The sequence below is a fragment of the Electrona antarctica genome, assembly GCF_951216825.1.
Source record: "Electrona antarctica genome assembly, chromosome: 18".
Lineage (NCBI taxonomy): Eukaryota > Metazoa > Chordata > Actinopteri > Myctophiformes > Myctophidae > Electrona > Electrona antarctica.
The window spans coordinates 20007957-20021679 of record NC_136799.1 but is presented as its reverse complement, the minus strand read 5'-3'; the positions used below and the strand labels follow the sequence as shown (position 1 = coordinate 20021679).

Below are 13723 nucleotides of genomic sequence, written 5' to 3'. Positions count from 1 at the left end.
GTTTGACACCGCTGGTTTATTTTTAAAGAAAATATGTCCTGATTACATTTTCTTTTCTGGAAGCGGCAGTAGAACCATCAATATTTTTTTTATAATCTCTTCTGCATTATAGGTCCTTATCTCTTGCCACATGTTCTATAAGTTAATCTGTTTTCATTACATGTTCACTTAATCACTTGCGTATGAAAGTCTCTGACCTCACATCCTCTTTACTAGTGAGTCATAGAGCCAGGACTACTATTACAGATGTTTATATAATTCATTGCAGGGATGGCTGGATGAACGAAGGGAGAGTCTAGCAGTCGCACCTGCCAAGAGATGGAGGCCATTGTTTGTAGTACTGTCATTTGAATCACAGTTTTAGTGGTTGAGTGTTTGACAGCAAAGTATTGACCTAGCCACAGATTTAGCAATTCACTACTAAAGCTTCTCTCTTTCCTGTCCTCCCACTAGCCCCCGCCCCCATCTCACCCTCTCTCTGTCCGCCTCTCTCTCATCTCTGTGTTCATCCCCACCGTACAGTCTGCCTCCAGCTGATGTCTGTATTGGCAGCAGCATCATTCCACCCTGCTGAGTTATCGGAATTAGTTTGCTCCCTTTCCTGCATTGTCTGTGCAAGGGGCATGGGGCGTTATTGTTATTGACAGACTGTGTTTTGGTCTATATTTAATTCTATTGACATTTCATCTTCACCGCGGCCCCACCTCCCTCGGGGGAAAGACATAGGATGTTCTCTTCGTCCAGAAATTCTCTGTTATCTCCCTGGTCTTCCATGGAGCAGGCCGATTCTGAAGTGCTGGGCATCAGCACCAAGGTGCAGCTGCATGGAGTTCTGTGGAAGAGGCCCTTTGGACGCCCGTCTGCCAAGTGGTCCCGCAGGTGAGGTTGCATCAGTCCCATCCAGAATACATGCTAAAAGTTGGTTACATTTGTACACTCCGAGTTACTGATGGATACATTACTGTGTACATTCGGTACAATGACTTCACTGTACTGTTGAACTATAACTAACTGCTGTTAAACCCGTTCAAATATGCTTACCACACAGAATAATCAGGAAGTGACCAAACTTGAGATAATCGTGGGGAAATATTTGAGTCAGTTTGCATACATATATTTGGCAGCTGCATTCTCCTTATGGGCCTACAGCAAAATTCAAGTTAAACAAAAAGTCCAAAATCCAAATGCTACTGTGTATACCCCAAGGATTATTTTATTAATAATAATTTGAGTTGCATGACATGTGCATGTTTCATTTGCAGCTAAGGCCATTACCATTAATCAAGTTGACTTAAATATAACAGATGGCACCAAATGTAAAATTGATTATTTGCTTTTGAAAAAGATATACTACACAACTATATACTACACAACTGTGATATACTACACAACTGTGTGCTGTGATAGACTCTTAACACATGTACAGCATGGATGTACATTTGTGATGCCCTTACACACTTACACACACATATTTACCAGTAACATTCAGATCACATACTGTATTTAGGATTTTCTTTTCTGTTAATGCTCATTTGAGACCTGGTGATTTGCTAAGCTGTTGTGTAGTACCGTAGGCCAGGGAATGGTTGAGCTGGATGAATTGGTGTTTATGACAAAAAATATAATATAAATAAACAGGCATTGTGTGATGTGAGTAGAAGATAACTGACCACTGAGCAAATATATTTAACTGTGGTTAACTGACCCTGCATGGTGACAGTATCATGTCAACATCCAACCAATCTGAGAACCCATCGTCAAAAAATAAAGAGACTAACATCCAACTAATGCTTCATTAAGTCGTCCCCTGTGACTGGCTTTAATTAACAGTGACAGTTTTAACCTCTCCCTTTGTCTTCCAAATCAGATAATCTACTGCCAAGTGTGAGGTTCATACCAGGAATCTGCTTCCTGAGATGCAGTATCAAAATTATTTGCATTGTTGTTGCATGCCACTTTGTAGGATGTGTGGCCCTAAACAAATCAAATCATATTCTCAATTGTAGCCTATATAATCAATATTTAGCGGGAAGGATGCAACACTACTTTTTTGTAGCTGTTGTATCAGCTTGTAAAATACATTTCTTATTGTGTTCATATTCAACAAATGCAGATATTGCTTGTATTTGGTCCCACTGAAATAACTGACTTGTAGTTGTCAATATCTTCATTGGTGTGTAGATTCTTCATCATCAAAGACAGCTTTCTTCTCTACTATGCGGAGAGCGAGAAAAAAAGTTTTGAGTCCAACAGATACTTCAACATTCACCCGAAGGTGAGATTTTTATTGAGATGGGTAGCTGACAGGGAGACAGTGTAAGAGAGATCACAGTATGCATCGCTACTATCCAATCCATACTGATTATTGTTGTACTATCCATCATTTAATAAGCATAGGCCCTTATTTCAAATGATGTTTCCCTTTGGAACGAAGTTCTTAAACTCACAACTATGATGATGTGTATTTTCCCGTTGGCTCTATTATATTTCCCCATTCACTATTAGTTCATCTTTCTTTTTCTTGTGAAAATGAAACACATGCGGTCTCCGAGGCTAATCTCTCACTGGTATATTTTTCACAATGGAATGGATTAAACTTTTCCATGCGTTTTCTTTTTTTTCTTTTTTACTACTTCTGTAAACACTTGTATTTTAGCGTTGTTGTTGGCGCTACAACCCTGCACCATTCCTTCATATTGAGTAGACAAATGCTGTAATGACAATTAGTCATTGGTTACAAGAGATGTTGCCAAAACCTTTGTTACACAGTATTTAAATTTGGCTGACTTCATGAAATATTAACATATTCTTGAAACACTGTACATATATACATATATATATACATATATATTATATTTTTAAGCATTTTCAAATATTTCCCCATGGAACCCCTGTAATTGGCCATGGGCCACTTGTGGTTTGTGATCCATTGGATGAGGAAAAACTGCTCTATTGTATGTGTCTTAGGGAGTCATTCCTTTGGGAGGATGTGTTGTAACTGCAAATGAAGACATGGGCATGCCCTTTGCCATCACTGTCAACCTGGAGGATTTCTCTGTAAGGATTCGAGCCTATCACAATCTCAAATGATTCTCAAAATGATTCATTCAATTAATAATTAACACATTTTGCCTGCTGCATTTTGTTATGGTGATAGCTTTCTATGATCTTGATGATATCCAGGAGTGTTAACTTATTTTGCAAGCCAGGGTCTTTTGCAAATTGTGTCTTGTTATTAGATTATTTCCAGATATTCAGGCATGAGTTGTTAACATTTCAGTGGAAAATTGGGTATAATAGCTGGATGAATGCTGATGTACAGTATTCTGTATTAACCCCAAGGGTATCATTGCCTTGGCTGCTGATTCGGAAGAAGAACAGAGTCAGTGGTTGGAGATGCTGGAGGAATCAGGGAAAGTGTGAGTACTGCCAGAACAATTTTGTAGCACGAACATATTCCATTCAAAAGCATTTGCATTTTGCATCACACCGTCACACTGTCTCCCACTTCCAGCACTTGGAAGAATGCCCAGCTTGGAGAGGCCATGATAGAGAGTCTGGGGGCCCAGGGGCTGCAGTTGGCCAAGGAGAAGCAAGAGTATATGGGTAAAACAACTACATGGAAAAATCCAGAGTGTTCACAAAAAATGGACCTGTAAGGGTCAGTACAAGTCAAAATTCTTGGATCGGGGGAGTGCTTTTATGTTCAGATAAAGACATGAAGAATGAATTAAGATGTTTTAGAATGAACCAGACAAGTGAAATGGTTATTTGTGTGTAGATAAGCTCATGGAGGAGACTGAGGAACTGTGCCAACAAAGAGAGCAGAGAGAGGTAAGACGTTTCTGTAACCTACTCCACTGGTGGGGGGGGGGGGGGGGGGTGTGTGTGTGTGTGTGTGTGTGTGTGTGTGTGTGTGTGTGAGAGAGAGATCCTGATCCATCAGTGTTGTGTATGTGGTGTGCAGGAGTTGGAGCGTTTGAACCAGGTCCTGGAGGATGAGAAGGGGAAGTTTGAGGAGGTTCTGTTGGAGCTGAAGGCAGAACAGGAACAGATCAAACTGTAAGACAAATATTTATGGGGTACAATATTGATATCAGTTAGAAATACGATGCGGTTAAAATATAGATAGAACTGAATCGACAGGACAGTAAAAAAAAAAATCAACACATCACTAACACAATGCATTTGCAGCAATTAACATAAGCATAATTTTTCAGGATGTTTTGTCATCTCATTGACAGGGACTTGGATGACACAGCTCAATCTCTGAAAGGCGTGGAGACTGAAAAAGAAGAGCTGAGCAACTTAACAATCATGCTTCAGAAGTCTATTGAGGTGTGAGTTTGACCAAAGAGTATGTGCTTCAGTATTAAGTGTCTTCAGTTCTTACTGCAAACATTTAGATACATTCTACCAACTTCTCAAAGAGAAATGTTCTACCTATTTCTGACACAGAAATAAGTAGAACAACACCATAGGCTGACAAAACCTACAATTGACTGAGATGAATGTTCCGGCTAATTCAGAACATTTACTAGTTCATGGACAGAGTTGTTAGCTTTTGCTGCCCATGTTGCTGTATTACCTGTATGTTTGATCTGCTGCGAGAAGTTGTCAAACAACAACAAAAGTGATGTTGATTATATTATAATATTGTAATGGAAATTAAACTTAAAACACCAAATGCATTGCAGAGTAGTCACTAGTCACCTTGTGCGCCAAGCAGCGCCATGACCTCCAGGGTGCTGATCCTGCTGTGGATAATATTTTGGACAAAAACATAAGCTATTTAATGAGTGCTTGTTTAAATGTATTTGAATTTTGTACATTTGATAGGCTAATACACACTAGCCTGTGTGGCCTTCATTATAAGGCTCAAATATGTCTTGCGGTTGAGGTTATTGCCAGTGGTTACCAGTGGAACTGTTCCACTGGTAACCAAGTATACAAGATTCAAGAGTATGCTAAATCGGCCTATGAACTACAGACATGGGCTTCACCTACATTATTTTCATGGCTAACATGTCTCATTAGTAGCCTTGCAGGTAGAAGCTTAAATAGAAGTACAGCAGTCCAAAACGAAAATGCTCCAGTCAAAAGTCGCAATCTCTTGCTACAAGACATGTGTTGGTAGTCCTGCTGGGATTTACAGACCGTAGGTAGGGAGTAGGCTCAGATTATGGCAGGTGCTGGCGGCAGGCCTTGCCCTAGTTGGCATGCAGCCATTCCCTGAATCATCAAAGGTCGCTAGTTGTTTTCTCATTCTCCTCTGTGTTTTGGTTTCTTTGAGCCCATAACATGTCCAGTGTCCACTCTGGACATGTTAGTGTTTGACTCTCAGGTTGACAGTTTAGCGCACTGTGGCACTTTAGCATGAGCTAAATGGTCAGCTACTTGTATCAGCACTAGAAGTTATATTTATTATATACAGTAGGCCTATGTACTATATAAGATTAGCATATAGATTTAGCTATAAGCTTTTGTGTTTAAAGGTGGTAAAGGCCCAAAACATACTCTCAAGTAAAGCATTCTCTACTTCTTCATTCTTTCAGGATCTGTCCCAAGAGAAGCAGCGAACCCTGGAGCTGCTGGGCTTGAAGCAACACAACGAGGACACAGAGACTGGAGAGGAGAACTCTGAGTCAACCAGAAGAAAGGCTGAGGACAGAGATGACTCTGGGGAACTCCTTCAAGACCTACGTCACATAGAAGACCAGATGAAGGTCCTGCTAATGGGGAAGGACCAGGCAGAGGAAAAGTGAGTGCAAACACTATCAATCTACAAATATGGTTTACTCCAAGAACTTGAAACAGCATATCACCTATTATCTTTGAATGCTATCCTGAAATGCAATGTGGGTAGAATCTCTGATTCCATGAGACTGCGGGGTCATTTTCTTTCCTCAGCATTGTATTTAAAAGGGTCAGGTGTTCTTGGCTTGCTAATGGTCGAGAGAATTGACTCGCTGGTGGAAATGTGTATTGATCCCTTAACAACCAGTCCATCGAGTACAGTGGGAAATGGGATATTACAAGCAGCTGGTATTGATTATATAGCACTAATGTTCTGTTATGCACATTGCACAACACAAGAGATGGGCCTCACTCAGCGCGGCTGCTGATGCCAAAGTGAAGTCTATCAAGTCTGTCTAGCCTGTCTCTTGTGATATTTCCTGTTTGTGAGTCCGACTGTGATTTTTACAAAGGCCTTTATTGTCACACTTCTGCTCTCAGTCACACTCTAATAAGTCATAAGTAATAGTTGGTCGTCAACCGATTAGGAAAAATCCTCTGGTGAGTGTTTGACTCAACCTGTGCGTGCGTGCGTGCGTGCGTGCGTGCGTGCGTGCGTGCGTGCGTGCGTGCGTGCGTGCTATATACATTAAGGGGCAGAGCACTTCCTGGATTATGGGTTTGATTCCCTATGGCATAACTCATACTTAAGATGTTTATGCTGGGGATAAAAGCATGTACGCAATGGCATATGTTATACGTTATGGCATATTATCGCTGTCATGCGGAAACCTTGTATGTCCAAAACTGCTTACTTTTCAGGTACTGGAACCTGTGTTCCAATGCATTCAATATAGTAGTTATTTTGTCAAAAGCTGTTATTTTCTTTGGTTCAAAATGTATCAAATCCACACACTTTGACTTAAAAAAAATCACACTTGTGTGAAGTGAGGGTCACTCTTATCATCATACATCATCTCATTCCGGCCAATCACAATTTGCGTCCTCACTTTTGTCTTCACTGTTTGTGTTAAACAATGATTGTGTTTACACAAACACTCAAAGCTGGCCATTCATTGTTAATGGCATTCAATGTTTGGGTTAACACAATGTTTGTGTGTGCACAAACCCTGAAAGCATAGGACATAGGGAAATTGCTAAAATAGCATATTTACAGGCTCAAATGTTGTGTACTTGCAGATTGGCTATTTTTTGGGCACTTTTGTGTGACACTGTAGCCGCACTAATTTACAAAAAGAAAGGGTTGAAATAGGTTGGAGATGCAGGCTTTCTGCCTGACAGCAACGATATGATTTTACGTTTGCATCCTGGTTGCTCCTACTCTACAGGCTCAGGAAGAACGAGCAGCGAGCCATACTCCTCCAGGAAGAGAGGGAGTTCTACTCCTCTCAGGCCCAGACGCTGCAGCAGTCGCTTACACAGCTCACTGTTGACAAACAGCAGACGGAAGCCGAGCTCAAGGTAAACCAGACTGATACACTGCAGTGCTGATACACAGAGAGACTAGATAAAGTGCCCCTCGGGGCACAGGTCTCCACCAGGGCAGGTCAGGTTGTGGCCTCCTGGTGGCGCTATAATAGGCCAATGTGAAACGGTTGGCATTTCTTCTTACACCTTGGATGGCAATTGGATGATTTGAGGCATTTTGTTCCAAAAATGTGTTTTGCAAAGATCCACCTGTTGGTGGCACTTTAACAGGCCAATGTGAAAAGGGTGGGATATATTCCTCAGCCTAGTAGGAAAGTCTGTGAAAGATTTCACGTGATGTAAATTGCACGCTGCGTTCATGATTTGAGGCTTTTTGTACATCGGACAGATCCGTCTTGAGCACATGACTATAGAGATAGTGTGTAACGATTTGTGAGATTTTTGGACAGAATCTGGAGGAGTAATATCAAAAAATGTGTTTTTCAAAAGTCGGCCTCCTGGTGGCGCTATAAAATGCCGTTCTGGAAAATTTGGGGCAGAGGTTCATCTTGGCATCCAGGGAGTGTGTGCAAAATGTGGCATCGACCGGGTTAACGGTGCTGGAGATTAGCTCTACATAGACGGACGGACGGACACACACGGACGGAGTGCAAAACATACTCTCTCCCCATGCTTTCTTGAATTGGGATTGGTAATTGGCATAACCATAACGACTAAATTACGAGAAAGCAAAACTAAAAACTGTTTGAAACATTGTCATATTTATAATGTGGCTGACAACATGCATCTGATATGCAAAGGTCATTAAAAAAAAACGAAAAAACGTCAGATTTGTAGTAATCTAATCTCCCTGCTGATAGTGATGGACAGTGTGCACTGCAGAGTAATATTCCTCTAACAAACTGTATTTCCAACTAATTCTTTTTATGTTCTCCACTATCAGCTAAACACCCTCATGATCCTCTCTAGTCTCTACTGTATATCCTCTCTTTGCTATTGCTTTCCACTCTACTGGCTTTATTTGACACTGTCAAATTAAGCCATCCTGTAATCTGATGATGGGGTGTCCTTTTCCCGTGGCTCCCAGACAGAGATGGAGTCTCGGTTGGAGTTGGAACAGAGGTTGAAGCAGGCAGAGGAATCCTTGCAGGACCTGGAAAAGTGTCTCAACGCCATGGAACGCACCAAAGAGAACGAGGAAAGGATGAAAGGTGACGTCACTCATCTGAAGAGTGAGTGACACTTACTGATCCCTGTTGAGTCCAAGAAGATGAATGCAATTGTCTTTTAATGAACACACAAATATTTAGGCACAACATAATTTGCACATTATTATCATGAGTGAGATGTACTCCTGAAAATTCCTAGGGGTACAAAACAAATTCACTCTTACATGAAGAACACATACACCTACAGAGCCATTTGCAAAGTACTAGTGCGGATACATTGTTCTGTGACTGCCATCTTCTGGGCAGAGCATGATTTACACCTGCAAATGTCTGATTTATGTGTGTATTCAAACTGTGTCTTTCATTTCTGTTTGAACACATGTAGGCTACAGTAATAATGCATTCAAATTGCCATATACCGGTATTTACAAATTGTGTGTGCATGTGCACATACAGTACATGCATCTACAGTATGTTTTTGTCATACTATTTTCAGGGTTCTTTGAGGATTGCATCTGTGCAGCAGAGATTGAGGCCAAACTCCCCTCCATAATGAAGAATGCTGTGTATCTCCACAAAGCTACAGCCCGGCGAATCAAGAGCTGCCGCGTCCAAAAGAGAGCCTCCAGGCGCTGGCGTAAGACACTGAGAAAAATATACTCTGACAACATGCATACCGGTTTTTCATGGTTGAGGACCCTTATGTATTTGGGCAGTGAAACGCTCACTTATCATTAGTAGTATTAGTATTGCATAATATTAACCGGTGCCCTTCGGGGACCTATACAGGGACCACGCAAGTGTGCAGCCTCTGTTGTCAGAGTACTTGATACAGACACACACACAAACACACAGGCATGGGGAAATTATAGATTTTGACTCTGACAATTACTGCTTTTATGGCTTAAAAAACAAATTCACGTTGGCAGCTCGCCTGCTTGGTTGTGGAAATGATGTTATCTGTAAGACACTAATGCTGATTTGAAATGAACTATAGTACAGTATATAACATATGTAACATTATTACCAGTAGTAAGTCATGGTAGTAGCAGCAGCAGACTAGCATTACGTTCATTTATCATTTTGGTATGATACACAGGTTCTTAAGCACTGCGATTTCCATAACTTCATAATGTTCTCTGCAGTGAAGCACTCCAAGTCATTCGTCGTCGCCAACAGTGAAAGGGCGAACATGGACGAGATGAAGGAGACCGCCCGGCGACTGACATCTGACAGCGACTTCAGAGATAGTGTGTACAAGATCATTGTCCGCAAGGGCGCTACAAACAACCCAACCGAGGACTAAGAGGTGGGACAATGAGAGTGTTGGGGACAGTACAAGAGGGGGATATGGATGGAGAGAATGACATTTAAGGGAGGATGAGCAACATGGGAAGAGAGGACAGAGGGAGCGGAGACGGGCATGGAAAGATGGATGGATGAAAAAGATAGAAATATTCCCGCTTGGTCACCTGTGTATGTCATAGCCCACCTCTTCATTTTTGTCTTTCTTTACTGTCCTGTCATGAATTAAGCAGAAATGCCACAAAATACTCTTTTCAGGAATAGTCCTTAACCTCCAATGCCTCAAGAGCCACTCCCATACTTTACAGCCCCAGAGATATTAGGTGTTGAATGTTCAAAACTGGTTTACAGATCATTTGACTTTTAGTTGAATTCAAAAGCCACTCAAAACAAACAAGTGAGACTGAATAGAAAATACATGTAAATTACAAAGCAATGTAAACATTAATATCTGGGAATTTTATTTATCCCAGGACACCCTTCCTTGGAACACTTTCCTCAATTGATTTAGCAAATAATTATACTATATTTCTGTTTAGAAGATGTGTAATAACAAGATAGACATTTATTATTGGCATTTAGGCTGCAGGATCCTCCAAATGAAGACAGGTCAGTATAAAAACCATTCCACACTTTGTTTCAGCAAGCAAAACAAATCACAAAATCAGCTTTGTTTGAGTATGCTAACAGCTTTACACATAAATTAATTTTGCTATAATAGAAATTATGAAATTGTAAATACAAATTTTAGGATTACAAATGAATGATAAAATAGTGTCTATGAAAACTATTGTAGTGTTCTATCTTGTCAGGGACCTCTCAAATACCCCTCCCCATAAGGTGCCATTATATTACTTGACACAGTATAAACACTTTTGAACAAATACTACTGCAGTTGATTGTGAACAAGTTCAATATTTATTTAACAAAAACAGCAGTCATTGCAAACAAGCCTTGAAAAATGTTTGCATTTATTGTTCTGGCATTTGATTGTTACACAGGTTGTGTCATAGGTCGGTTGTAGTCAAGGGTTGATACAAACTGATGAACTCACAGATATGTCTTTGATAATGGCTTCCTTCACCAATCCAGCGATGCTACATCTGACAACCTGTCCTCAACAACATAACTTAATGTATTGTACAGAAGCACACATTTTATGGAAATGGACAACTGGCAATACCGGTATACAAATTAACTTAAGCTAATGGAAAACCAGTGATGGTATCATGGGTGTTGGTAGGAAGAAAAAATAAAAATAAACCAACACATGGGTTATGGAACAAAATATTGCAGTTGTATGGACTGAATGACATGCCTTGCTGTTAATAAAGCTGTGTTTGAACCTTGTAGTACATGTCTATTCTCCAGCGCCCCCAAACCCTGAGTCCTGTGTTAAGCAGCATGAAGATAAGATACATGAACCCTCACAGGAACACTGAGCACCACAGCTGTGACCGTTGTAAAGCCTAATTTTTATTTAGTTGTAATAATAATTACTTAAAAATAATTGGTTGAAATAACAGATTTTAATGATAATGTATAAATTAAGCTTGAACACTAATTTTTGAAATAGTTTTTGTCAAGCGAAATGTTGCATGACACTTTTTTTTTTAGAATTAACTTATGCAGCTGTTGCCCTTGTACTGTAAGTCGCCCAGGATGAGAGCATCAGCTAAAGGCTTTTAAGTGTAATGTAAAATTTATTGTAGACATCTACTCTGCTGAATGAGCCCAAATGAAAGCAACACTGTCAATTGTGATGTATAGAATTTCTATCCGAGCAGTGAGTTTCAACGTCTTCTGAAGTGCTTATTGGATTTCTCCAACTTGGCTTCACACAACTTGATTACTACTATAGTAAAATGGCTCAATGTGGAAGCAAGACTTCTTCTGTAGGACTTGCTAGCAGCGCCATCATTCTCCCCTCCTCCACTGGAACCTGTAGGTGATTCAAAAAAACACATTATTGAAAACTTATATGCAGTGAAATACACACACAGTAGGGATCAATTTACTGTACAAGGTTGGGATCAATTTACTTTAATCCCTTCAATTCAAAATGGAAACCTGAAACATACTGTAATGATTGCCTTCATTCACATACTGTAATGAGTGCCTTCATTCACATTTTCTGCGTAGACTGGATATAAAATATTTGAAGTAGATTCACATCCTGTTGGACTGAACTGAATGGTCTATAGAACATAACACTGACACACAGACAATACCACATGAAATCTTTTACTGAGAGAACCAACCAGGTCACAAATAAGGTCAAGTCTTTACTAGAGTAAAAGGATAAGTAGGATATAATAAGGATACAATTAAAAGTCTGATGCAGCTGTGCTTTACTGTAGTATGTGAGCACCTGAGCTTGCGATCCATTACAGCTACCGTATGTCCTGGAATTTGTATTTGTTTTTTAAATATGGAATCTGCTGTAGTTTGTATTTAGAATTCCACAGCATCTACCTGTTCTATGTTTAACCATGTCTTTCTTCTTGCCAGAAGTAAATTTGCCATTTTGTCACTATTACCTTACAGCATCTCCTACCAATCCCTGAGGTAAACAATTAAATGCAGTGCCATTAATAAGCCTGTTAGTCCTCTGCTAGTCCAACACTGCATTTTGTAATTCTGCTAATTTATGCATTTGTACTGTAACTCAAAAGTGTACAAATGTAACCAAATGGACCTGCATTTACACTGAGTTAAATTACCACTCTGGATTTTACAATGCGGGTTTCAAACACCCAACCGTCTGAGGTCACAGTTTGCATGTAATTGCTGAGCATAATAACCAGGTCACAGATGGTCTGCCATGCCGTGAGGCAGACCAGGTACGATAGATCATGGCCTTAAAGCGGCCTTTCAAGTATATGTCTTGTCAACAGTGTTATGTGATTTGACCCTAAAAGACTCTTGCTTTGGTCTTTAGTTGATTCGAGTTCTACAGTATACGAGCATTTCTCAACGACATGCTTTTCTTCTATCAATTATTTGTGCTTAATGTTGTATCATTAACTCTCATTACAATCAAACAAACAATTAGTTCAAATCCACTCTTTTTCTGAGTTTAGGGCATACAGTATTAGATTATAAACTGGAAAAACTGCCTTTGAGTGTCTGTGAAATGCTCCTTTCTGCACAAAGAAGCCCAGGGGGAAATGCAATGCTGCAGTAATTTACCTTCCCAACACAGATGTCAATAAAACAAACAGAGCGTTTTTCCAATGTCCTCTAAGAATCAGCCAGAATGTGCTCTCTCCCTCTACCAGTCTGCCAGAGAGCCCTGCACAGGCCTCTGCACAATTTCCCACGCATACTCTGGTTCAGCACTACGTCACACCCTCCCACTGTTCTCATCCAGATTGCTATCGTTATGGCAACAGCTACATCAGAGGGAAAAAAATCCATGTGAATCTCCCATTTTCTATCTTTAATCTGAGATTGTAGGATTAGCACAAGGGCTTGAAAGCCTGTTGGTGACCAGCATCATGTAGGCCTGTGTGTTAGATGGATGCTTTTCTTAACACACTAACAGCATAGGAGGGCCTGCATGTAGAGTAGTCACATCTTTTTAATTTAACACTCAGACGCCATGGTGTCTAATGAACGGTGCTGTTGATATAAACTGCAATTAAGTCAAACTTTAGACAGTGCAGTGGAAAACCCAAGGCGTGTGCATACCTGTCGACCTGCATAGGCTTATGAGTGTTGGTCTCTCAGGTCTCAGCGGTGTGCTGCCTGTGCCTGTGTTGCTGTGTGGTGGGGAGGGGTCAAGAACAGCGCGTCTCTCCGAGCACCCTGTTCACGGTTAACTGGCACGTGGAGGAGAGAAGGAGGGAGTCCAAAGGGAGTATATGGGGGGGAGAGAGAGAATGCCTCTGCTGCAGAAACCTCTGCTGTGTCCTCCTTTGCTTTGCTTCATCAGCTTGTGCTCAGAGACGTCCTGTGATGTCACGTTGCTAGGCCTGCACTGTCAGCTGTGGAGACTAGCGTACAAGGAGAGAGCTCTGTCCGTACGGTTACTATATCTAGCTGCATCACAAAAGGATTCC

The 13723-nt window shown here is 40.7% G+C and overlaps 1 protein-coding gene and 1 long non-coding RNA gene across 2 annotated transcripts; one reads left to right on the top strand and one right to left on the bottom strand.

Annotated features, from left to right (window-relative positions):
- Positions 1 to 727: 727 nt before the first annotated feature.
- plekhd1 (pleckstrin homology domain containing, family D (with coiled-coil domains) member 1) lies at positions 728 to 10545 on the top strand (the record flags this gene model as incomplete). The annotated part of the gene is made up of 13 exons (XM_079527979.1): positions 728 to 879; positions 2182 to 2275; positions 2968 to 3057; positions 3343 to 3419; positions 3515 to 3606; positions 3782 to 3834; positions 3968 to 4062; positions 4245 to 4338; positions 5556 to 5761; positions 7086 to 7218; positions 8273 to 8417; positions 8851 to 8991; positions 9500 to 10545. 13 exons carry the CDS (start codon positions 728 to 730, stop codon positions 9658 to 9660), a joined length of 1533 nt encoding a protein of 510 aa, XP_079384105.1. The 3' UTR covers positions 9661 to 10545.
- A 67-nt stretch (positions 10546 to 10612) lies between these two features.
- LOC306942208 lies at positions 10613 to 13515 on the bottom strand. Its single transcript, XR_013792251.1, has 2 exons — positions 13353 to 13515; positions 10613 to 11601 (listed from the first exon to the last, which is right to left on the bottom strand). It is a non-coding gene; the product is annotated as an uncharacterized lncRNA (long non-coding RNA).
- Between the last annotated feature and the right edge of the window lie 208 nt (positions 13516 to 13723).